Source organism: Aquarana catesbeiana, linkage group LG03 (assembly GCF_042186555.1).
Source record: "Aquarana catesbeiana isolate 2022-GZ linkage group LG03, ASM4218655v1, whole genome shotgun sequence".
NCBI lineage: Eukaryota > Metazoa > Chordata > Amphibia > Anura > Ranidae > Aquarana > Aquarana catesbeiana.
Window position 1 is genome coordinate 10040248 of NC_133326.1, and position 26665 is coordinate 10066912.

General features: G+C 43.2%; 1 protein-coding gene across 2 annotated transcripts in view; it reads left to right on the top strand.

Moving 5' to 3' along the window:
* GOLM2 (golgi membrane protein 2) overlaps positions 1 to 21982 on the top strand; it is a 77028-nt gene extending 55046 nt beyond the window's left edge. Inside the window, exons 9-10 of one of the 2 annotated variants that reach the window (XM_073618252.1) lie at positions 10330 to 10497; positions 17422 to 21982. In XM_073618252.1, the coding sequence (XP_073474353.1) occupies positions 10330 to 10497; positions 17422 to 17489 (236 nt within the window). In that variant the 3' untranslated portion in view covers positions 17490 to 21982. The remainder of the gene's footprint in view (positions 1 to 10329; positions 10498 to 17421) is intronic. The other variant, XM_073618253.1, reaches the window with a different exon arrangement.
* The last annotated feature ends 4683 nt before the right edge of the window (positions 21983 to 26665 follow it).

The window sequence follows — 26665 nt, forward strand, 5'->3', positions numbered from 1 at the left end:
TTTTGTAGGCGGAAAAGCCCCAACACAAACGGCAGCCATTTTCTTGTAGTTCTTCAATAAATAGGAGATGCACAAACTTTTTCGGAAACAATTCTGTGCAAACTCCATTTAATTGTAGTCTGATTTAAACTTGCAGGAGGGTAGAGCTAATGTTAAAGAGAAAAAAAAAAAAAGTATAAATTCAATCGTGTGAATTAGATTTGGATACTATAAAATGAAGTCTGCACAGGAAGTGTTCCCAAAAAACGTTGTGCTCTATATTGTGATTCTGGGGCCTTTATTGATTAGGACCTGCTTTTAAAGATCAAATCTATTCAGCACTGTTATCTCCTGAGTTCTGTTAGGTGGGTAGATGTCCTCTGAATAGCATCAACCCTTTAAAAAAAAAAAAAAGAACGAATCTCATTGGTGTCCAGACTGGTGTAGCAATTAGACATCCCCAGAGCCTTCATCTTTTCCCGGTTCACTTTCTTATGGAAGGATTAAACAAGTATTTAAATTGCTGTTTATCAAAGTCTGTACTATTACTGAAGGCAATGGGAAGGCAACATTTAAAGCTTAGTTAGTTTATAACCTTTCCTTTTTTATTCTTTTACTCCAGCCCTGGAAGGTTCTAGCCACTTCCTGACCAGGACATTTCCCCACAATTAGAGCTTTCTTTTGGTGGTATTTGATCACCGCTGCAGTTTTTATTTTTTGCGCTATAAACAAAAAAAGACAGACAATTAAAAAAAAAAAAAAAACAATATTTTTTTTACTTTCTGCTATAATAGCCAGAACAAAAATGTAAAAAAAAAATCTAATTTCTTCATCAATTTAGGCCAATATGTATTCTACATATTTTTGATTTTAAAAACTCCCAATAAGTGTATATTGATTGGTTTGCACAAAAGTTATAACATCTACAAAATGGGGGATAGATTTATGGCATTTAAAAAAAAAAAAAAAAATTTGTTACTAGTAATGGGCAGGGATCAGCGATTTTTAGCGGGACTACAATATTGCGGCGAACAGGTCGGACACTTTTTTTTTTTTTTTTTTTTTTTTTTTGTGGACCAGTGACGTTTATGAAGCGATCAGTGCTATGAAAATGCACTGATTTACTGTGTAAATGTCACTGACAGGGAAGAGGTTAACACTTGGGGGGGGCGATCAAGGGGAGGTTTTTCTAACTGTGGGGGAGGAAGTGATACACTGAAGGAAAAGAGAGATCCTGATTCAGCTTAGCACAGCGCTGATCCGACTCTCCGTTAAACGATCGGCAGCTCGCAGCTGCCAGACCCGCTGATTGGCTCCCGCCGTGTCCAATCACAGTGGGTGCCGTCGAGAGCGTGCACGAAGTCACGTACAGGTACGTGATTTTGCGCACCCGGGCCGCCCTGCCACAGTAAATGTACGTGGGACGGTCCGGAAGCGGTTAAAGTGGCATTGAAGTCAATGTTGCAAACCCCCGTGGTCTCGTTATAAATGCCTCTCCTGGCCTGTCGGAGTTAATCCAATCTGAGCCATGCAGCTCGGATCACATTTATGGCACCTGCTTTGAACCGTCGTGTATATCCTGTGTGCGGGAGGGACATCATGGCGAAAGAGACTTGAAGGAAGACCAGCTGAAGATTCAAGCACTCAGGACCAGTGGGAGTGGTAAAAGCACAGCGTTTAACCCCCCCCACCTTGTATTAAAAAGATCTGTGTACTTCTTCTTTTGAATCCAATCTGGTCACATGATCTAGCAGCTCCAGCTCCCCTGTGTCAGTGAGCAACTGCTGCAGGGGAGAAGAGGGAGTGTCAGCAATGGCTGGGCCATGGGAGCCTATAGGTGACGTCACTGTAGCAGGTATTCCCAGCCGTAGTCGGTCGCTCCCTTACACAGGGGAGCCAAAGCTGCTGAATCCTGTGACTGGACTGGATTAAAAAAGGAAAGTACAAGATATGCGGATGAGTGGGGGGAGTGTTCATTTTTAGGAATATTTCGTCTTTACTACCACTTGTTAAAAAGAAAATTATAAATAAAATATTGGCTTCTAATCCTGTTCACAAATGTATGTAAAATGATTTATATACTTACTAAAATTGTGATGGTGTTTGTATTTTGTTGTAAAAATTATATAAACACTTGCTCATATTCCCACATACATGTAGTGTACAGTAAAACCTCGGATTGCGAGTAATGTGGTTTACGAGCGTTTAACAATACAAGCTGTTTTTTTTTTTTTTTTTTTTTTAAAATCTTGACTTGATTTGCAAGCATTGTCTCGCAAGACCAGCAGGATTCAAGCCTCTGAGGTGTGCAGTACCACATTTATCCAGAGGTGCGGGGGCGCTGGTGACGCTCGGAGACACTTCGTACCTGAGTGTCTCTGAGTGTTTCCGGCGCTCCCCCCACCTCTGGCCACATGCGGTACTGCATACAATAGCAGTCACTGTGGAACAAATTATCTGAGTTTCCATTGATTCCTATAGGGAAACTCGCTTTGATATACGAGTGCTTTGGATTACAAGCATGCTTCTGGAACGGATTATGCTCGTAATCCAAGGCACTACTGTATGTTACAGCAGGACTTCCAGTATAGAGAAACTGGCCCTGCAGAGTAGCTGCTGGAAACCCATTCAAAGGTATGAGAGTCACTGGTTGACCACTGCACTATATCCATTATGTGACTTGTGTGAATGGATTTCCTATCGGTGCTCCTTCAGCTAGGATGCTCATTACATTCATTTAAAGCTGAACTCCAGGAATTCAGCCACTTTGATTAAAAGAGAGCGAGCATACTGTAAGTTAAATCCAGCGAGGTGCATGTCACCTCATGGACTTATCTTTCTAAATTACATCTGATCGTTTTATGGAACTTTGGGAAGGACGCTCCATTGCTGGACCTTCTGGTCTCAGCTCCTTCAGCTGCAGGGTCTCCTGCAGCTACTTTGGCAGCCACTCCCCTCCCCTCCTCCTGCCCTATCACAGATAGCTTTGTATTATGTGAATGCATTCATAAAATACAAAGGCTTCTGTGAATGGACAGAGCACGTTCATAAAAATACAAAGGCTTCTGTGAATGGGCAGTGCGGTCGTTGAGAAGACAATGGGGTTGATTTACTAAAACTAGGGTGCAAAATCTGGTGCAGCTGTGCATGGTAGCCAGTCGGCTTCAAACTTTCAGCTTGTTCTGCTAAGCAAAATAAAAAGCCTGGAAGCTGATTGGTTTCTATGCCGAGCTGCACCAGATTTTGAAATCTTCCAGTTTTAGTAATGCCTCATGTACACTTGGTCGTGATGGGCCGTGGGAAAACACAAAAATCACATGGTTTCCCGCGGCCAGTGGTCAAAATGTTCCTATCCTGAATGTGATTCTTCCGCGTTCAGGAGAGGGAGGTTGAGGGATGTTGAACCTTTCCTAACCGCAGCAGCTCCTAAATCCTGCGTGTAAATTGACACATAGGCTTTTATGTTGGGTTGGGTTTAGGGTTGGGGTTGGGTTTAGCTCCTAAAAAGCTCCTAAACTCAAGTTTTTAGGACCCGTAGTGTACATGAAGCCTAGACCTCCTCTGTAACTCAAAACATGCAACCTGTAGAAACCGTCGCCTATGGAGATTTTTAAGGGTAAAAGTTTGTCGCCGTTCCAAGAGCGGGCGCAGTTTTGAAGCGTGACATGTTGGGTATCGATTTACTCGGCGTAACATTATCTTTCACAATATTAAAAAAAAACTTTACTGTTGTCTTGTCTTATTTTTTAATTCAAAAAGTGTATTTTTTTCCAAGAAAAAAGTGCGCTTGTAAGACCGCTGCGCAAATACGGTGTGACAGAAAGTATTGCAACGACCGCCATTTTATTCTCTAGGGTTTTGGGGGGGGGGGGGAGAATGTAGAATGTTTGGGGGTTCTAAGTAATTTTTAACAACCATTTAATTCTCCAGGGTATCTGCTAAAAAAAATTATATATAATGTTTGGGGGTTCTAAGTAATTTTCTAGCAAAAAAAAAAAATGTTTTTAACTTGTAAACAACAACAAAAGTGGTTAATGTACAAGAATTGAAATACCTTCCAGAAACTGCCTGTAGTGTTGTAATCCCCATGGAAATATGGAAATTCTGCCAGGATATTTGTCATATATGTATCCAAGGACCAGAACTAAACCTCGATCATCTTCAGACCTAAATTATGTCAATATGAACAGTTTGTACCCTCCTCTTATCTAAAATGAAATAAATTGGGTATCCTGGACCTTTTCTATTTGTCGGTGGCATTTCCTTCATACTGATCCCCATTCCCACCATCTTACTTTTTTCTTTCACTCAACTTTCTCTTGCAACCGTTCATCAATGACTTGTCTTCATCACCCGGAGCCTCGCTGCTTCTGTCCTGCATGTTAACATCTGCATTCCGTATTCATTCTAAATTCTCTGCTTGAGCATTGTTCTGTATCCTCCACCCATTCATTTTTTTTTTTTTTTTGTACTGTTTTTTTTATTTCATTTTTTTTGTTTTGTTTTTTTACTTTTTTACATTTGTTTTTGCATGTACCCATTTTTTGTAATAGAATTTACCCTATTATCTGCCATTTTTTACCCTGTATGGCTTGCATTGGTTTATTTTTTATAAAAGCTACTTTTTGGCAGCTTGTCCCCTAATGCATGCCCCCCCCCCTGCCCTTATTGACCATGCATGTGCTGACTTTTTGTTTTGTCCATGCCCCACTCTTGCCAACCATCTTTTTTTTTTTTTCTTTTTTTTTTTTTACCCAAGAGGAACCCTGAAAATGTTCATGTCTCTGGGAAACCTTTTAATTCAATTCATTTTGGGTCAAAAAGGAAAATCCTCCTTTGTGTTGGTGATCAGGAGGAAGAATGCCCCCACGTTGGCAGTGGTGTGTCAGAACGCCACCCTTAAAGAAAACGAAGGCCTGTTTCCACAGGCTTCAGCTGGAATATAAGAGCAGTGTGACCAGCAAGCTTTGTAGTACCAGTTCAGCTCCAGTTTGTAAATGTTGAACACCGATACTAATGGGAGTGCTAACTGCCACTTTAAACGCTTCAGCCCGGGAAGATTTTATCCCCCTTCCTGACCAGAGCACTTTTTGCGATTCGGCACTGCGTCGCTTTAACTGACAATTTTGCGGTCGTGCGATGTTACACCAAAACAAAATTGACGTCCTTTTTTTTTTTCCCCCACAAATAGTTTTCTTTTGGTGGTATTTCATCACCTCCGCGGTTTTTATTTTTTGCGCTATAAACAAAAAAAGAGCGTCAATTTTGAAAAAAAAGCCATATTTTTTTTTTTTTACTTTTTGCTATAATAAATATCCCCAAAAAATATATAAAAAACATTTTTTTTTTCCTCAGTTTAGGCCGATTATATATTCTACATATTTTTGGTAAAAAAAAAATCGCAATCAGCGTATATTGATTGGTTTGCGCAAAAGTAATAGCGTCTACAAAATAGGGGATAGTTTTATGGCATTTTTATTATTAATTTTTTTTTATTATTAGTAATGGTGGCGATCTGCGATTATTATTTATTTTTTTTTAAATCTGATATGACAAAATACTAATGCGCTACCAACAGTGTATCAATTCAAATAAAGTGCTACCGTATATACTCGAGTATAAGTCGAGTTTTTTAGCACATTTTTTTTTTGTGCTGAAAATGCCCCCCTCGGCTTATACTCGAGTCAAGCATTTTTCTGCAGAGAATTACATATTCCAAACAGACTTTGGGGTCCCGTATCTCGGGGCCACTTGGTAGAAACCTCAAATTTAGTGTGCCAACCCAGTCAAAATAGCACTACAACATATCCAAAGCTGGGGTTCCTAGCACCAAGTGGCCCTGAGATACGGGGCCCCAAAGTCGGTTCAGAAAATGTCAAGCACTTTTCTGCAGCAGAGAATGACATTTTCCGAACCTAAACAGTCGGTGGACACTTAAAAATCTTGGCGCTTGTTTTCACCAACATTTCTACAGGAATTTTCCCAACATACCGTATATACTCGAGTATAAGCCGAGTTTTTCAGCACATTTTTTTTGTGCTGGAAATGCCCCCCTCGGCTTATACTCGAGTCAATCACTTTTCTGCAGCAGAGAATGACAGTTTCCGAACCGACTTTGGGGCCCCGTATCTCAGGGCCACTTAGTGCTAGGAACTCCAGCTTTGGATATGTTGTAGTGCTAGTTCCACTGGGTTAGCACACCAAATGTGGGGTTCCTAGCACCAAGTGGCCCTGAGATACGGGGCCCCAAAGTCGGTTTGGAAAATGTCATTCTCTGCTGCAGAAAAGTGCTTGACGTTTTCCGAACTGATTTTGGGGACCCGTATCGCGGGGCTTTGGATATGTTGTAGTGCTAATTCCACTGGGTATGCAAACCAAATTTGGGGTTCCTAGCACAAAGTGACCCCGAGATACGGGGCCCCAAAGTCGGTCAACTGTGTCCATCTGCAGCAATGTCATTTCGGGACCCTTTGGGTCCAGAGACCCCAAATTTTGGCTGCAGCTAGGGGGGCGTCTAGGAACCCTTAACTACCAAGTTTGAAGTTTGGGGGACCTATGGCTGCAAATGGGCACAGTGAGGCTGCAAATGGGCATTGTTGACCCTCTTTTCCACTTACAGTAGCTGCGCATTCCTCACCCTAGGCTTATACTCGAGTCAATACGTTTTTCCAGTTTTTTGCGGTAAAATTAGGTGCCTCGGCTTATACTCGAGTATATACGGTAAATGGGGAAAAAAGCAGCTAAAATTCTATAGTGTAACCAACACCTCTAAAAATATAGCACGTCAACAAAGAAGAAAAAAAAACCCCAAAGAATTTCTCAGATGCTCATGGCAAATATAAACTCATATAAAAGTGTTGAAAGTCCTAAAAGGTCCATCCCATAATATAAATCTGAGCAATAATGCAATGAAATCCAGTAAAGTTTATCACATAAAACTAAACTAAAAGTAAATCGTTTCCCAGGAGTAATCAGCATCCAAAGAAATCAGGTAACTCAGAGAGATGATCAGTTCCAAAGTGAAAAATATAAATCGGAGTAGATAAGAGAAGAGACGAGGGGGATAAGGACAGGTGAAAGAGTCCAGATTAAAACTGTAAGATGGTAAACATTGTTTTTCTGCAATCCTCCCCCAGTAGTGCTAGCCTCTCACCTTATAGATAGACCCCCAACGGGTCTAATGGGGCAACAGTGAACGCCCAGCCTGTTGTTGAAGCTTTCCTCACAGCTTTCAAGGGATCACTGCAACTTTTCTCCGGTCTCCACGGTCTTTTCCTAGAAGAAAGTTTTTTTTTTTTTTTTTTTCTCCCAATCTTATAGGTGGGGCAACAGTAAACGACTAGTCTGTTGTTGAAGCTTTCCTCACAAGGTCCAAGGGATCGTTGTAACTTTTTCTCTGGTCTCCACGGTCCTTTCCTAGAAAGAAAAGTTTCTCCCAATCCGATTAGAAGATTAAGAAGATAAAAAAAAAAGCAGGCTCTCCATAGTGTAGTAGGTTAAAAGGTTCAAAAGTAATTTAAAAAATCTAAAAGCTCCTTTACAATAAAAATGGCAACAGCAGGCCAGGCAGCAAGAAAAATGTGTCAAATGAAAAGACTTCTGGTCACGGCTGTAACCGGAAGTGACGTCACCAAGCTCCTCCCGATGTGTTGCGTCACAACACACGTGACTTCATCAAGGGTACAGGTGCTGGGTGACGATGGTGATCTTAGATAGCAATACTAATCATGTAAATGAGGCATCAGAGCAAAGGGCCCTGGGTAAGTCAGATTGGCAAAGCAAAAAAACTCTCACTAATATTGTTACATACTTACAAGAAGTGGTATAAAAACAGATAATGGTAGACAAAAAAAAGAGCGAGGAAGAGCAAGAGAAAAAAAAAAATATATAATATCAATAATCAGAGTCACCTGATTTTTTTTTTTTGGATGCTGATTATTCTTGGGAAACAATTTACTTTTAGTTTAGTTTTATGTGATACACTTTACTGGATTTCATTGCATTATTGCTCAGATTTATATTATGGGAAGCACCTTTTAGGACTTTGAACACTTTTATATGAGTTATATTATATTTGCCATGAGTATCCGAGAAATTCCTTGGGTTTTTTTTTTTTTTTTTCTTTGTTGATGTGCTATATTAGCGCTATTTCACTACTGCGATTTTTATCATAACTGCGACATTACGTCGGACACTTTTGACACTATTTTGGGACCATTGTCATTTTTTACAGCGCTCAGTGCTATAAAAATGCACTGATTACTGTGTAAATGACACTGGCAGGGAAGGGGTTAAACACTAGGGGGCGATCAAGGGGTTGAGTGTGTCCTAGGGAGTGATTCTAACTGGGGGGGGGGCTACCACTGACATGACAGGGAGCAGTAGATCCCTGTCATGTTGCTAGGCGGAACAGGGGAATGCCTTGTTTACATAGGCATCTCCCCGTTTTGCCGCTCTGTGACACGATCGCGGGACCCCGGTGGACATCGAGTCCGCAGTCACGCTGTACGCAGCGTACACCAATTAAAGGGGACATACAGGTACGCCCATTTGCCCACTGCTGCCATTGTGCCGGCGTATATCGGCGTGCAGCGGTCGGCAAGTGGTTAAAAGAGAAGTCTTAAATCTTTTTTTTTTTTATTCTTTTAAAGATTCATAATTACCTAGGTGGACGCAGCATCTGGCCAATTTTGCATATGTCCCCCGCCGGCTCTAACGCTGCTAACCGAGCGATCTAACACTGCCAATCGCTTGGTTCTCAGAGCTCCATGAGCAGAGAGCTGGCGACTGTTAGTCACCATTGTCTGCTCTGCCCCCCTACCCCTGTACTCACTGGAGCGCTGGGCTATGTAGGGGGCAGGAGAGGCCAACTCAGGCTCTCAGCAGCTCGCAGAGAGGCTGAGCCGGGTGCTGGTCCAGGCATGTGGGGGGAATCTTGACTCGATTGTCGCCATCTTGCCCAGGCCTGGACCAGCTCTGTGACGTCAACAGACAGCGGATTTCAGCCTGCTGAAAAAGGGTCACTGGAGTGCAAAACGAACTGCCCTCCTGTGATCCACAAAAGTACAGCCTAACGAGCTTTCCCCATACTTCTCCTTTTAATCAAGCTGCTATCAGGAGTTTTAAAGTGGTTGTAAACCCTTTACAACCACTTTTATACTACAGGTAAGCCTATAATTAGGCTTACCTATAGCTACACTGGATATCTCCTAAACCTGCATGGTTTAGGAGATGTCCCCTGTATTTGCATGTGCTGACGTCATCGGCATGTGCACAGTTAAGTGAACTGAAGCAATGGCACGTACGTGCCGTTGCTCCAGCTAGACTGTGTCCCGTTACCGGCGGCTCCCGCGCGCACGGGAGTGACGTCATCACGGTTCCGGTCAATCACAGCACCGGAGCCCCGCGATACCCGGATGTAATCCCCGGGAGAGATGTCGGCCGCTGGATCGGTGAACGAGGACCGTTGCGGGGGCTTCGATCTCAGGTAAGTAATTCATAATGAGTTAGTATGCTATGCATACTAGCTCATTATGCCTTTTTGTCTTGCAGGTTTTTTTTTTTTTTTGTATGGTTTACAACCTCTTTAACAAGCTTCAAGAATTGTTGAAGCCTGCTAGCAGCTTGTTTTAAAGTGGCAATCTGCACTCCCCATTAGTATCTGTCCTCAACATTTACAAACTGGAGCTGATTGGTACTTGAAAAGCTTCAACAAAGCTTGCTGAAAGCTCGGCAAATACTTTGCCAAAGCTAGCTGTTCACACTGCTCTTATACAAACTGAAGTCCATGTGAAACGGGCCTAAAAAGATCATTGGTGTCATGCTGCTGGCACTGCCAAGTGGGGATGGCCTTGGAACTATGCAGGCACCGTCAGATAGGTGGTCGGTGAGCTACAGCTCAAGGAACCCCTGACAACTTCAGAAGGAACCATGGGGTTCCATGAAACCTTGGTTGAGAATGGCTGATTCACTGTATACCACATCAGTATGTTGTGTTCTTCTTCCTTTTCTTTTTTTTGGTGTATCTTTGCACAAACTTCATAAATGTCCATGGTTTTGATGCCCAACCATGTGCACTTTTTTAATTGTTGCTTACACTTCATTTATGATGCCTTCTTGTAGGCCCATGAAGACATCCACATACACCGGGTACTTTGTTCTTGACCTTTTTTCCTTTTTTGTTTTTCTGATTTTAAATGTGCCTTCAGATGGCTCAGTCTTTTTGGCTTGAAGTTCTGTCCTGTCTGTTCTGATTTTGTTCCTTAATATTCTCAAATTTTTCCTTCCTTCCCTCTTTCTTTCCCCGCTTTTTCTATCCTCTTCTGCTCCTTTTCACTCCCGACTTCCCAGGTCGGTTTTTTGATGAGAATGAGTCCCCTGTAGATCCTCAACATGGTTCTAAAGTGGCAGATTATAACGGGGATGATGGGAACGTGGGTGAGTACGAGGCAGACAAGCAGGCAGAGCTGGCTTACAATGAGGAAGAGGATGGTGATGGGGGAGAAGAAGATGTACAAGGTGAGCGGGGCCGCTATCTGAATTCTATTCTCTAAGCTACCCCCAGTCTAGCCATGGTCTGACCACAGCTCTCAGAATCCGCTACCATCCTTTACCAAACTTCCTGTTGTTGGTTGCATGTGGACCGTGAAAATAATTCCTAACAACCAGTCAAACATCAGCTTTCTTTAGTTTTGCTGCACTAAACCATTAAAAGGAATTTCTGATGTGAGTTACAATAAAACCATTTTCTGTTTGCATGACATTGTTAAAGCCCGTCATTGGAGAAATTCAGGAGGGGCCTTTACTGGGCATCTTTTAAAAATGTTAGTTGCTTGTCTTTTGGCTTTCAAGCCTAACTTTGCATTTTAATGTCCTTTTTTTAAATCGTCCCAAGCAAACTATAAACTGCAATAACCGTTGCGCTTGCTGGGCGTACTTTATTAAGGGTTTGAAGCCTCTGCTACATACAGTATACAGCACTGTGTGTTCCCGTCAGTGGGATGATAACTTCCCATCCTACTCCCGGAACGAAATCGAGTCACTGAGCGCTGCTTAGCCATTCACAGAAAGCTTTGTATTCGATGAAGGAATACAAAGCTTCCTCTGGCTGGCTGAGAAAGGTGAGCAAATTATGTCACAATCTCTACTTCAGGCTATCAATGGAAGCTTTGCATTCATGCATAGGATACAAAGCTTCCTCTGATTGGCTGACGTGAGCAGATGATGTCACAATCTCCGCTTCAGGCTATCAATGGAAGCTTTGCATTCATGCATAGAATACAAAGCTTCCTCTGATTGGCTGAGGTGAGCAGATGATGTCACAATCTCCGCTTCAGGCAATCAGTGGAAGCTTTGCATTCATGCATAGGATACAAAGCTTCCTCTGATTGGCTGAGGTGAGCAGATGATGTCACAATCTCCGCTTCAGGCAACCAGTGGAAGCTTTGCATTCATGCATAGGATACAAAGCTTCCTCTGGCTGAGGTGAGCAGATGATGTCACAATCTCCGCTTCAGGGAATCGGTGGAAGCTTTGCATAGAATACAAAGCTTCCTGTGAATGGCTGAGCAGCACTCGATCTGACCCTGTGTTTTGTTCCAGGAGAAGAACAGGAAATTCTCATCAAACACAGCGCTAAATACTGTATAGCCGAGGCCACACACAGTTAATACAGCACGCCCAACAAGTGCACCTGTTAGTGCAGCAAATGGTTTGTTTTAGCTTTTGCCCAAAGCCGCCATTTAAAGCAGAACTGAACCCTTCTATTGTTTTCAGCCAAGGAAGCTGCCATCTTGTCTTCTGTTTGACCTTCAACTGCCATGGTTCTGCACATGTGATCAGTTTTGACACCAGCCCATTTGATGGTTTAACAGTTTGGTTGAGGGAACAACATATGTAACAGTTACGTTCCTGGCACATGCTGATAATGTAACGTTTTTCTGAAAGTGGAACTAAACCATTGCTTTCACAGTTCAAAAAACTGTTCCATTATCGGCATGCCACAAATGCTTATTGTCACATATGCTTGTGTCCTCAACCAATCTGTCAAACCATCCAATGGTTGGTGTCATAACTGATCACATGTGCAGCACCACGGCAGTTCCAGATCAGAGGCTCAAGATGGCAGCTGCCTTGGCTGAAAAGGATAGGAAGGTTTAGTTCCGGGACATGGAGTTAGGCTGGCCATACATGGTCGAAATTCGAAAGAATTTTCTTTTGAAAATCAGAAATTTCGTGCGTTTTGTGATCCGATTGATTTCAAAATTTGGCAAACCAAAGCCTTCAATTTCACCTCATGTTGCTACAGAAAATAATTTTCGTGTCTGGGGCTCTTCTTTCCTTTCCGGGAATTTTCTTTTCTTGCACATGCGCATTTCTTTTTCTATTACATTTCTCGCACGATTCTCCAATCATTGATTAGAAAATCGTTTGTTTTTAAAAAAAAATTCCAATATGCTCAATTACTCAAATTTGATGGCCACCCAAAAATCAGCTGTTGCTGCAGCCCCACTAATGGTGCGAAATTCGAAAGAAAATTCTTAGATACGATATGCGAAAGAAAATTCTTTAGAAATTCGACCCATGTATATCCTGCCTTAGGCTTTAATGACACAGTTGAAGCGATTTATTATCATGGCAGCCAGGAAACTAGCATTTCTGAAAGCTCTGCAATGGTACTGCTGCATTTCTCTCGTGATAGGTTTATAAGGTCGTAGTGTATATGTATTTTATATCTATAACGTTGCATGTTTCTAATAGGCCCCTTTCACACGGGTGGCTGTTTTGCCGCTTTTAAAAGCATGTTTTGTTATTTTGAAATTGCAACACTCCAGGCACAGCGATCACTTGCATTTGTACATTGCGTTTAGCTGCGTTACAATTATTCAGAAAACACACTTCAGGCTTATTGTTTGCAATGCACAATGTTTCTGTATGTTTGTTTATTCCAGTATAAAGGATGTTTTGCTTGCTACTTTCACAGGAGCAATGTGGGTTAAAGGTGCCTGTTAAGTATTTTTTTTTTTTTTTTTTTTTTTTATAATGTTGTCATATGGTTAATTTTTAATCTTGTGCTTTTTATTTTATTTTTTATATTGTAATCTAGTCCATAGGCCTCATGCACAACGGGTCGTTTGGCCCATCAGCATCAGTCCTGGAGTTTTCATGTGCCTTGGAGGCCCAGGTGTATCATCCAGCCCCACTTCTAGCAGTCTGTCAAGTTTGCGATAAGCGCAGATATGCAGTGGTGAAAAAAATGTGTGAAACGCGTTGACAGCTTGTCAAGTTTCTGTGCTGTTTGTATATTCAGAGAAATAAAGGACTTCTATCTGGATTAGGTCAGCGGTGTGCAGCCACTTTCTCTTTTCTCTGGTATACACGGTGGCAAGCCAGGGGCTTGTGATTCTTCGAGTACGCTCACCTGATCAGTGCATTGCTCGTCGGTTGGATTAGGCTTTTATGCGTCCAGGGACATATGCACCAAACACAGGAATTTTGCATCTGGGGCGTACAGCCCCAGTACTGTTCGGTGCAGTGTCTAACCACCACATATTTCAGCCTATCAAATATTTTAACAGACTGCTGGGAGAGGGGCTGCTCGCTGTTCTGTGCCTCCCGGGGTACTTGATAGCACTGGGTTTTGATGCTGATAGGCAGCACCACCCGTGTACCTGTAGCCTTATGGAACATCCTGGATCGGTACAGCAACAGTACGAAAGGACTTCACAATCTTTATTCAATAAATAGTGTGAATACTTGAAGTGTATGAATGGCAAAAACCTTTTTTCTTTCTTATCATCCATTGTGGGTCATAGGAAGTTTTAAACCTTTGGGTTTTGCTGCTCCCAGCAGGAGGATTGGACACTGGCAAACAAATAGGCCAGCCCAGGAGAACTCCTCCCAACTACCAGCATGCTCCAGTTTTTAGTTTGGTTGGTTTCTTGTGGCGTTTTTTTTTTTTTTTTTTTTGTGGCGTTTTTTTTTTTTTTCCCCACCTTCAATCTAGACTCTTCTCTACATTGCAGTGGGAGCGTCGTCACTTTACAGCTTTCCAGATGTGCGGGGATAGCTTGGAAGTGACCCGCAGGCACTGGGTTCGGCATAGGATGCTATCCAGAGTTTATTCCGCTGAAAGTTAGTTGCGGAAATCCAGAGTTGCTGGTATTGCCTCGGTCCTTGACTGATGAGCTTGCCACAGTCTAATGCCATTACTTCCAAATAAAGGATGCCATTTCATCTCATAATTCAGTGGTCTCCAAACTGCAGGCCGAGGACCGAATGTGGCCCTTTGCTTGCCTTTATCTGGCTTTTGGGGCAATAATTCGTCCCGCTGGCACTAATAAATACCCTAATACCAAATGATAGGATATTTCCTACTCCCACTGGCCATGGTCCTGTGCCCCCTAAAGTCTAAAAGACCGTAAACTGTAAGACTTTGTTTAGAAACTTTGGAGACCCCTGTCCTTCAGTGTGCACCACTCTGAATCTATAGGCTAAGCTTGTTGCTTCTATTAGTGTGGTTTCCAGGCTTTGGGTCACTTAATACTCTTCCCCTTTTATGCCTGCTTTTCCAACTTTCTCAGTGGGTATTGGAAACCTCCTGACAAGCTGTTTGCTCCCCCTATACGCATTATTAGCCTTGTATTCGTTTAGTTAAGATTCTTATGCAGAAGTGCCTGCATTAGCACAGTGCTTACTATTCTGGTAGAGAATGCGCCTTTCTTTTAGGAATCCAACTGATAAGTGGTTGGAAGCACTTTCTAGAGCTCTCTTCTTGGTGGCTTTTCTTCCCTGCGTCCAATTCTGGCTGTAAGCTTACTTTTTCGGACCATGTCTGACTGGTCAAAATAGAATGTGTGGAGTGGACGGTGGTAGCCTTAAATTTTAGCTTTGATAGTTTGCTAGAAGCCTCCAGTCTCCATTCTTGCGTATGTCAGGTTCATATGTATTGGTCACTTTGCCTAAAGTGCTGGACTGTGCAATCCTCGTGTAAAAAGCATTTGATTTGCATGGCCCTTAAATGTTAGCCTCTCTATGGACCAGCTCTTGACAACATCATCAAAAATGCTGCTGGTGGTGAGATGTGAGAGAACCCATCTTCATCAGCGGAACAGACTAAGTTCTTCCCTCCCCTAAGGCTAGGTTCACACTATTGCAAATTGGATGTGGTTTTCCCAACATCCAGTTCGCATGTCAAGAGATTGTGACAGGCTCTCAATGGAGCCGGTTCACACATCTCTGGAGCAGCTCCTATGCGTGTTCTGGTCCGTTTTCAGGTCCAAAATCGGACCTGAAACGGTGAATGGGGGACGAACCGGACCCCTGCTGTGAGCTGCTCCGTGCTGTGGTGTGAACCCAGCCTAAATCTTGCTCATCGTTCACCTGCAAGGTCTGGCACTCACTCTGCCAAATCTTCATTCTGCATGGGGTCCCCCTACTCTTTGTACATTTTCCAGAGTGGGAGGATGCAGAGAATAGCATGACTAACCATTTTTTTCCAAGCTATAGAAAATAAACGCTCTAGTGGAAAAGTGAGTCGGAAGACGATGTAATGTAGCTAATATCGACCGTTTATAATAATATTAGGGTTCAAAAACACTTTTTAACCTTTGTAAAAGTTCAGACAGCTTGGAACTCAGATGCTTGGATATCGAGAAGTGCGTTCCCATTGTTCCTTCCCCCTCCTCGGCTTTTTACCTGCAACCTTCATGTGTCTCCTCACTAATTTAGCAGATCTCCATCCAGTCCTCTTGGGTGCTTCTGGATCAAGGCATCATTGTCCCAATTCCTGTGGCAGAATGGTTACCGTAGTTTTACTCCAATATGTTCAACCTTCTCCAGCCCAAAAGAGGGCATTTACACCATTCTGGATCTCGGAGCGCTGAATGTCTTTATTCAAGTTTAAAATTCCTTATGGAATCTACCAAATGTGTCATCTCCCTTCACCAGGGAGAATTTCTGACGTCCGCGAACATCATAGATGGTTATTTGCATGTCCCACCATTCCATCTTATTAGCGATTTGTCAAGGGCTCCTGCACTACCAGTTGTGGTCCCTGTCCTTCCGCTTCTCATCTGTACCTCAGGTATTCTACCAAGGTGCTGGCCTCTGTACTAGCCCTGCTGCATCATCTTCTTTGTGGGGCATTTAGAAAACCATCTATTGAGGGACCGGTTGGTGTGGGCTCTTTCAGACTGCGATATTTGGGTTCAGATGGATCCTTAACGCTGGTGCCTCCCGGCCCTGTAAGGGGTTTCTGATGTCAGGAGGCGGGGTGGTATTTATGATCATATGACCACAGTGATTGGCTGTCACAGCGGTGACATTATCAGAAAGCTCCCAACCGCTACTTGCTTTCCGTTAGGCACCGGTAACTGTGCCAGGAGCACGCAGGGCACGTGCTCTCATCACTGGTTTGTTTACATTTTGGTACACAAATATATGTGGCCGTCAAGGCCCACCCGCTTATCAGCTAATGGGTTAACCTTCAGAAATCTCTGTTGGAAACCAACTCTTCTTCTTTTTGAGTATCTGGGTGTCTAGTCCTCTACCCAGATCAGCCCAGAGTATTCCTTCCACAGGAGAACCTTAAAACACTCCTCCAATCTCAGATTTGTATTGTCCAGTTCTGGAGACATATAGGGGTCCTGATCAACCCACTGAGTACCAGGTTGTCCCTGGCCTGGTGGCCTAGGAATCCAGGTCTGCAGTTGGGAAAGTCCTCCCTTCCAGTCCTTTGAAGGATCTTCATGATGGACGCCAGCCTATTAGGCTTGCGAAGAGTTCTGAGCACGTGTTCACAGGCTCATGTTCCAGTCAACATCCTGGAACTTTGGGCGATTTGGCTTTCTCTGCAATGTAGGACCATCCTACTGGAAAGTCATCCTATTCAGGCTTGGACAATGCCACATAAGGAGTTTTTCCTTTCTTGGGAACACATTTTTTCATTTTTTAGCTGGATTTTGACCGGTTTATTGGTTTCAGCACTATCAATGGTCAGGTTTCTGCCCTCTTTATTGACTCCTCCTTCTTTAAGACTTTTGTACGGGGGTATTCCATGTAGTTGCTCTCCACTCCAACACAACCCCTTCCCGTTTGAGGTGCCGACCAAGTGACTGTTTCTGGCAGCAGAGGGGAAGTTGCTTGTACCTTTCCAGGAAGAAGACAATACTTGCTGCATGATCTAAAATGGTCCAGCATGGCCCAAACTATTTCAAGGCACATTAAACGTAGAGTAAGGCTTTAACCTGCAAATAGTCGTTCAAAAATGCAACCTGTCTAAAACACATAGGAACACGTCATGCTTTTTGGTGCAAATTAACTTTTTGAGATTTCCGTTGTGCATTGTCGCCTCATATTATTTACTAAGTGTAATATTATAATACTGTAATTCTAACATGTAACTTTTTTTTTTTTTTTTTTTTTTTTTTTTTTTTTTTTTAGATGATGAAAATGATGGACAAGGGGATGCAGCGGAATATAGAAAAGACCACTTTGGTGAGACCCTGTAACTTGTGACCTGGAGAAAATGAAACGGATCAAACGTGCCAAGCGCCAGGGCTTTACTTGTACTGTAAGCAAAGGGCCTAAAGACCAGCCACTGGTCTTCTATACACTGGTGTTAGGGGAGCTTCAGAACTATCAATCAGCTGCTTGCCCCCTTCTTATGTTTGACGGAGAGGCCCAATAACATTCAAAAAGATACCGAATGAAGGCAACAGGATTCACGCCACTTTGTGGCTGTAGAAGTTGAACTTCCTGACTGATGTACTCCTAAATCCCTTTAGCTTGGGTCTGTGGATATGAACCTTTTGCTGGAAATTTGGTTCAGTTTCTTCTCGATCTGATCTTTGTAACGTCCATAGTCATGATGCTCAAAACTATCTGGACTTTCTAAACTGAGATGGGAATTCTTCTTCTTCTTCTTCTTCTTTTTTTTTTTTTTTTTTTTTTGACCATGCCACGCAGGCTCTGTTCTGCCAGCATGATTCTAGGTTGGGTGACTTGAGGAACTCGGTATATGTGGCAGACGTTGCCCACTAAAACCAGACCACCTGCTGTAGACCCGACCGACCATGTGGTTAGGGCCCTGTTCATTGTGAAGGGTCCTGGAATGTTTTTTCTGAAGCGGGGTCCGTTCTTCCTTGTGTAAGCAGTACGGCCAAGTACCAATTCCTCTGCGGATATTTATATATTATTTTGTATGTAATTTGTGTAAATAGAAGCCGTAACCTACATTTGTTTGTAAAGCAGCGATTGCGTCCGTTCGAAGCCGGAGGTCGGCCATGAAGAATACACTTCCGTTACCATGAATCCTGTACTTACGGCTGCAGGTGGATCCGAGGCTCGTGGCGCATCCATTCTAAAACGCTCTCGTGGCATTTGCTTTGAACTCCTTGTGAGATGCGTGTACAATACTTTGTATGTATATTTCCTGATAGATGGGGCATTAGGTGTTTTTAACCACAAGAGTCTGGTGATGCTTCTCTCGGAGGATGTGCTGGTTACAGCCATAATTAGTAGCTCCAGTGCATGAATAGCAATTGACTTAGACAACTAATTGTTAAATTTAAAAGAGAAAATTGTCATTGATTGTGTGATTCTAATCTGCTTTTTCAGAAGTTTCTTATCCTAGCACAAAGGAGCTATGCTCAATCATGCGTCCCTTTGTTAAACTGTGCGTTGCCTTCTAGTAGTGGAAGCCTTTATGTCCCGATCCTTCATTGAAGTACACAGCTTAACTTCTCACAGATGAGCTTGATGGCGCCACCCTCAGGAGCAGTACGCTTGTGCAACTTAGGCCCCTTTCTCATGGGGCGGACTGCGGCTGTGATCCGCTTGCTCAGTGGAGGATATATCCGCTGAGCAGGCGGGTGACAGGTCCGTGTCCACTCCGCTCATGTAGAGCACAGTCTGTTCTCCACTATGGGTGGCTGGATGTAAATGGACCAACTGTTTTGTTTACACCCAACTGCCATCCAGTCCGCTGGACGGAAGAGGAACGGATCCCCATGTGTCTCTTCTTGGCAGACTGGATCGAATTGGATGATGGTGGGGGTAAATGAACACCTGCCGCTCCATGGAGAAGAATGGAGGTTCCGATCAGGGCCACCTGAAAAGCGGACTTGGGGACCCGATTGGAACGTCCGTGTGAAAGGGGTGGCCTTAAACTGAAAGGATGCATAAGGGGTGGCCTTCTGGTGGTAGCCAAACCTCCCATCTGCAACACAGGACTCAGTTTTTGCCAAGCTTCTTATGAGTTTAGGCATTTTTTTTTTTTTTTTTACCCTTTCATTCACATCTTGTTTGGTTGTGGGCCCACCCTTTTCTTCTGTCTTTCTGGCATTGCTTTGGGACGTCCTTGTGTCCTTCAGTGAATGATAAAGAAAATGTGTTTTGTACTCGCCATAAAACCCTTTTCTCTGAGTTCATTGAAGGACACATCACCCACACAGTCTTGTTTTGGGTTTGTCGTGCTTATAATACTGGCTGGCTACAGTCCTGGGTTGCAGATGGGGGAAGTTTGGCCACCACTGCAGTCGCCCCTTATGTGTGCTCCTAGTTTAAGTTTCACTAGTGTCCTGCTTCTCAAGGTGGCAGCTTCAAACCCATCTGTGAGGAGTTAAGCTGTGTCCTTCAATCGACTCCAAAGAAAAGTGAAAAGATTGTGAGTTTGCCTCAAAGTTACAGCCTTAAACATAGGTGAAATAGAAGTACCATTATCCAATAATTAATAAATTGTCTTTACCAACTCAGAGAAAAAGATTGTTTGGTGGAGGGTGGTGAAACCAACACAAAAGCTTAACTTCACGTGTAGTGTCCCTTTTAAATACTTTGTGCCAACCGGACCAAACTATTCACTGCACTTACTTGGGCGCGCACTGTATTTAAATGTATGTAGCCTCAGCTATACCGGGGCGTGCCCAAGATGGTGACTGGAGCAGACGTGCGAGAGGAGAGTTGTGCTGTCTAAGGTTATTTTATATGCTTACCTATTAAGCTGCCAATGTTGAATTCAGTGCCCTTTGACCCCCTTCCTGGCTGTCTGTGATAACAAGGTGCAGACTGACCTCTGGAACCTATAGTATGCAGTGCTGCGTTCCCATAGCAGGGGGAGAACTTTCTATCTAACTCCCGGAACAAAACAGTCGCTGCTCAGCCATTCGCAGGAAGCTTTGTATTCTATGGATGAATACAAAGCTTCCTCTGAATGGCTGAAGTGGAGAGGCGGGCAGATGTGGTCACGATTTCCACCTTGGCCAATCAGAGGAAGTGTTGTGTTCATAAAATATAAAACTTCCTATCCCATAAATGGCTGGCTGAGCAGCACTCAGCCCCAACTCTGTTTTGCTCTAGGAGTTGGATGGTAAGTTCTCATCCCGTTGCCGAAACTAAAAGCTCTATACTGTAAATCAGGGGTGTCCAACCTGTGGGCTGCATGCGGCCTGGGCTTGTCTGGAGGGACTCCGTGCATGCATAGGAGCCATGGTGGTAGACAGGAACAAGCTAGGCACATGCACATGTGGAGGGACGCTGGGGATGCCATGCAAGCATAGCAGCCACGGTGGCCGACCATGAGAAGCCAGGCCCCAGCAGCAGCAGAACAGGGACTCTCGATTCGCTCCAGGCAAGTAAATGTAGCATGGCTGTCTCTAGGGGGGTGCTGGGGAGGCCCACCCTGCCCACAATCTGCCCTCTACCTCCCAACTAGAGATGGGCTTGGTTATGTACAAAATCCCACATGCCTGCACAGCGCTAATCACAGGCAGGGAGACATTTCTCGGTTCATAGCTGCACAGATCAGGAAATGTCTCCCTGCCTGTGATTAGCGCTGCGGATCGTTGGCTTCCTGGTGGGATCAGGCTTGTGGGATTTCGAAGATGCCTGAGCCCATCTCTACTCCCCACACAACACATATATAGTTGAAATCCAATCCTTTGGCTTCCACATCGCAGAAGAAAATAGAACCCAAAAAAAAAAAAGAAAACTCGTGGATGAAGGAAGATTGTCCAAGGAAAATTACTTCTCAGATAGGTACTTTATCTATATCGGTGTTTAAGTTTCACTAGTGTCCTGCTCCTCAAGGTGGCGGCTTCAAACCCATCTGTGAGGAGTTGAGCTGTGTCCTTCAATCGATTCCAGAGAAAAGTGAAAAGATTGTGAGTTTGCTTGTGATCTGCCTATTTCTGCTCATCCGCTATCCTATTTGTTAGTGTATTTTATGTGCAGCCCAAGACAGGTCCTCTTCTTCCAATGTGGCCCAGGAAGGTCCAAAGGTTGGACACCCCTGCTGTATATAGCTGAGGCTACATACAGGTAATACGGAGCACCTGTTAGTGTAGTAAATGGCCAGCTTGGCCCAAACCAACTATTTAAAAGGGACAGTAAACCTGGAGTTGGGCTTTATTGTCCGATCCTTGCCAGTTGCAATGCTGTCCTGGAACCAGTCTGCAGCCCAGTTGTTGTAAAGATTGGCAGCTTCCATCTTGCTTTTCACACAGGTGTTTTTACCCATTCAATTTTCTTTTATACTGGTAATTGGTAGCTCTTTATCAGGTGTTGTGCATATGGATTTTCTTTATTTTTCTTTAGTAACTTTTTTCAAAAAAAGGAAAGATTGATCCAAATACCTTTTTTGCAAGTAAGGTTGGGATTCCCAAATATCTATTACTTGCATCACAATCCGTTATCCGTTCAGGAAAACATTTTTTAAGATAATCACACCTAATCGGCTCTTGGAAGTCGCATTTTATTGCTTCCGATTTTTATTTAAACCTGAGAGCAGTTTTAATTGTATATTTGTTTGTTTTTTTTTTTTGTTAATCTGAGTCAAATTTCTAAAGTTTAACAGTTTTAACCTTTCTGTGAGTGTGTGCGCCTGTGGGGCTGAGATGACATATCGGTACTGCACACCTGTACCCCACAAATCTGAGTGTATCCTGCAGTGGGGGGGAGGTGGGAATACATTGGCAATCATTAATAAATATAGCTAAAAAATGGCAAATTCTGTGTGTGGATTATTCTAGAGCATACTCTTGTACTGTACTTTAACCACTACTTCAGCCCCGGAAGATTTGGCTGCTGAATGACCAGGCCATTTTTTGCGATTCGGCACTGCGTCGCTTTAACTGACAATTGCGCGGTCATGCGACGCTGTACCCAAACAAAATTGACGTCCTTTTTTTTTTTTTCCCCCACAAATAGAGCTTTCTTTTGGTGGTATTTGATCATCTCTGCGGTTTTAATTTTTTTGCGCTATAAACAAAAAAAAGCGACAATTTTTGGAAAAAAAAAAAAAAACACCTTTTTTGTTCTCTTTGCTCTAAAAAAATATCCCTAATTTTTTTTTTTTTTTTTTTAAACGCTAATTTTTTCCTCAGTTCAGGCCGATATGTATTGTTCTACATATTTTGGTAATAAAAATCGCAATAAGCGTATATATAGATTTGGTTTTTGCATTTATGGCATTTTTATTGATTTTTTTTTTTTTTTTTTTTAACTAGTAATGGCGGTGATCTGCGTTTTTTTTTTTTTTTTTTTTTTTTTTTTTTTTGTATCGGGACTGCGACATTACGGCGGACACACCTTTTTGGGACCAGTGTCATTTCTACAGCGATCAGTGCTATAAAAATGCACTGATTATTGTGTAAATGTCACTGCCAGGGAAGGGGTTAACACTAGGGGGCGATCAAGGATTTAACTGTTCCCTAGGGAGTGAGTCTAAGTGTGGGGGGAGGGGACTGACTGGGTGAGGAGACTGATCATTGTTCATACTTGGTATGAACAACAGATCGCTCTCCTCACCCCTGACAGCACAGAGATCTGTCTGTGTACATTGACAGATCTCCGTTCTGTCTCTGCCTCGTGACCGCCAGGCACGCGCATCGGCTCCAGAGTTGCCCCCTAGTGGTCAAAAGGCAAATCGACGTAGAGTTATGTCGGTTCCCCCAGGGGAGCCAACCTGATGCAGTACAAATGCGGCGGCTGGTCGGGAAGGGGGTAAAAGCGTATTTCCACTTTTGCAACTGAATTGGAATAACACCTACTCTTTTATATTTGTTACATGTTCTCTCATAGCCTAACCACTTGCTGACCATCCGCGCTACATATACTGTGCCAGGTCGGCATGTGCAGCCAAAATCACATATATGTACAGTGAGGGGAAAAAAAAAGTATTTGCTCCCCCTGCTGATTTTGTACATTTGCTCACTGACAAAGAAATGATCAGTCTATAATTTTAATGGTCTGTTTATATATAACAGTGAGAGACAAAATAACAACAAGAATATCCAGAAAAAATGCATTTTCAAAAAAGTTATAAATTGATTTGCATTTTAATGAGTGAAATAAGTATTTGACCCCTTCACAAAACATGACTTAGTACTTGGTGGCAAAACCCTTGTTGGCAATCACTGAGGTCAGACGTTCCTTGGAGTTGGCCACCAGGTTTGCACACATCTCAAGAGGGATTTTGTCCTCTTTGCAGATCCTTTCCAAGTCATTAAGGTTTCCAGGCTGACATCTGGTAACTCGAACCTTCAGCTTCCTCCACATATTTTCTATGGGATTAAGGTCTGGAGACTGGCTAGGCCACTCCAGGACCTTAATCTGCGTCTTCTTGAGCCTCTCCTTTGTTGACTTGGCCGTGTGTTTTGGGTCATTTGTCATGCTGGAATACCCATCCACGGCCCATTTTCAATGCCCTGGCTGAGGGAAGGAGGTTCTCACCCAAGATTTGATGGTATGTGGCCCCGTCCATCGTCCCTTTGATGCGGTGAAGTTGCCCCGTCCCCTTAGCAGAAAAACACCCCCCAAAGTATGTTTCCACCTCCATGTTTTGACGGTGTTCTTGGGGTCATAGGCAGCATTCCTCTTCTAAACACGGCGAGTTGATGTCAAAGAGCTCGATTTTGGTCTCATCTGACCACAACACTTTCACCCAGTTCTTTTCTGAGTTATTCAGATGTTCATTAGCAAACTTCAGACGGTCTTGTACATGGGCTTTCTTGTGCAGGGGGACCTTGCGGATGCTGCAGGATTTCAGTCCTTCACGGTGTAATGTGTTACCAATTGTTTTCTTGGTGACTATGGTCCCAGCTGAGATCATTGACAAGATTCTCCCGTGTAGTTCTGGGCTGATTCCTCACCGTTCTCATCATCATTGAAACTCCACCAGGTGAGATCTTCCATGGAGCCCCAGACCGAGGGAGATTGACAGTTATTTTGTGTTTCTTCCATTTGTGAATAATCTCACCAACTGTTGTCTTCCTCTCACCAAGCTGCTTTGCGATGGTCTTGTAGCCCATTCCAGCCTTGTGTAGGTCTACAATCTTGTCCCCGACATCCTTGGACAGCTCTTTGGTCTTGGCCATGGTGGAGAGAGTGGAATCTGATTGATTGCTTCTGTGGACAGGTGTCTTTTATATATACAGGTAACAAGCTGAGATTAGGAGCACTCCCTTTAAAAGATAACTGTATAGAAGACACCTGGGAGCCAGAAATCTTGCCGATAGGGGATCAAATATTTATTTCACTCATTAAAATGCAAATCAATTTTATAACTTTTTTGAAATGTGTTTTTCTGGATATTTTTTGTTGTTCTGTCTCTCACTGTTTTAATAAACCAACCATTAAAATGATAGACTGATCATTTCTTTGTCAGTGGGCAAATGTACAAAATCAGCAGGGGATCAAATACTTTTTTTTTTCCCCTCACTGTACCTAATTTTACCTGCTCAGACTAATGGGACAACCCATTCATGCCAGTTAAAAATGTTCTTACAATGATCTCCAGTGTAACAGCAAACAAAGTGTGGAAAAAAAAAAAAAAATAATCCCAATCACCCCCCAGAGTAGTAGTACATTGTTACTATGGTGAACACTGATTGACTCTGATAAAAGTATGTAAAAACATTTTTAAAAAAATGTAAAAATCAAAAAATTATATAGATCTAAAAAAAAAAATTATATTTATTTTAAACATACTGTCATCACTCAGTGTCCACGATCACCGCCACACCAGTTGTATGATGACGCTACACCGCACTAATGCCAGTATGTTTTAAAAAAAAAAAAAGATTTTTTTCTTTAATTCATTTTCAAAACAATTGACAAAAAATTACGACTTCAAAAAACACGCCATGCCACTTACGAAATACCTTGGACTGTCTACTTTCCAAAGAAGGGGTCATTTGGGGAAGTATCTGTACTGTCCTGGCGTTTTCGGGCCTCAAGAAATGAAATGCGTACATTCGCAATGATCGCTTTTCAAATACATACAGTATCTCACAAAAGTGAGTACACCCCTCACATTTTTGTGAATATTTTATTCTGTCTTTTCATGTGACAACACTGAAGAAATGACACTTTGCTACAATGTAAAGTAGTGAGTGTACAGCTTGTATAACAGTGTAAATTTGCTGTCCCCTCAAAATAACTCAACACACAGCCATTAATGTCTAAACCGCTGGCAACAAAAGTGAGTACACCCCTAAGTGACAAATTTCCAAATTGGGCCCAATTAGGCATTTTCCCTCCCTGGTGTCATGTTAAATTTGGTGTTATCGCTCTGTCTCTCATACTGGTCACTGGAAGTTCCACATGGCACCTCACGACAAAGAACTTTCTGAGGATCTGAAAAAAACAAAAAGAATTGTTGCTCTACATGAAGATGGCCTAGACCAGCGATATGCAATTAGGGGACCTTCAGCTATTGCAGAACTACAAGTCCCATGAGTATAGCAAGACTCTGACAGCCACAAGCATGACACCCAGAGACTTGATGGGACTTGTAGTTTTGCAACAGCTGGAGGTCTGCTAATTGCATATCCCTGGCCTACACTATAAGATGATTCCCAAGACCCTGAAACTGAGCTGCAGCAAGGTGGCCAAGACCATCCAGCGGTATAACAGGACAGGTTCCACTCAGAACAGGCTTCACCATGGTCCACCAAAGAAGTTGAGGTCACGTGCTCAGCGTCATATCCAGAGGTTGTCTTTGGGAAATAGATGTATGAGTGCTGCCAGCATTGCTGCAGAGGTTGTGGGGGGGGGGTGGTCAGCCTGTCTGTCCTCAGACCATACGCTGCACACTGCATCAAATTGGTCTGCATGGCTGTTGTCCCCGAAGAAAGACTCTTCTCAAGATGATGCACAAGAAAGACCGCAAACAGTTTGCTGAAGACAAGCAGACTAAGGACATGGATTACTGGATCCATGTCCTGTGGTCTGATGAGACCAAGATAAACTTATTTGGTTCAGAATCAGATGGTGACAAGCGTGTGTGGAGGCAACCAGGTGAGGAGTACAAAGATAAGTGTGTCTTGTCTACAGTCAAGCATGGTGGTGGGAGTGTCATGGTCTGGGGCTGCATAAGTGCTGCCGGCACTGGGGAGCTACAGTTCATTGAGGGAACCATGAATGCCAACATGTACTGTGACATACTGAAGTAGTGCATGATCCCCTCCCTTCAGATACTGGGCCGCAGGGCAGTATTCCAACATAACGACCCCAAACACACCTCCAAGATGACCACTGCCTTGCTAAAGAAGCCAAGGGTAAAGGTGATGGACTGGCCAAGCATGTCTCCAGACCTAAACCCTATTGATCATCTGTGGGACATCCCCAAACGAAAGGTGGAGGAGCGCAAGGTCTCTAACATCCACCAGCTCCGTGATGTCGTCATGGA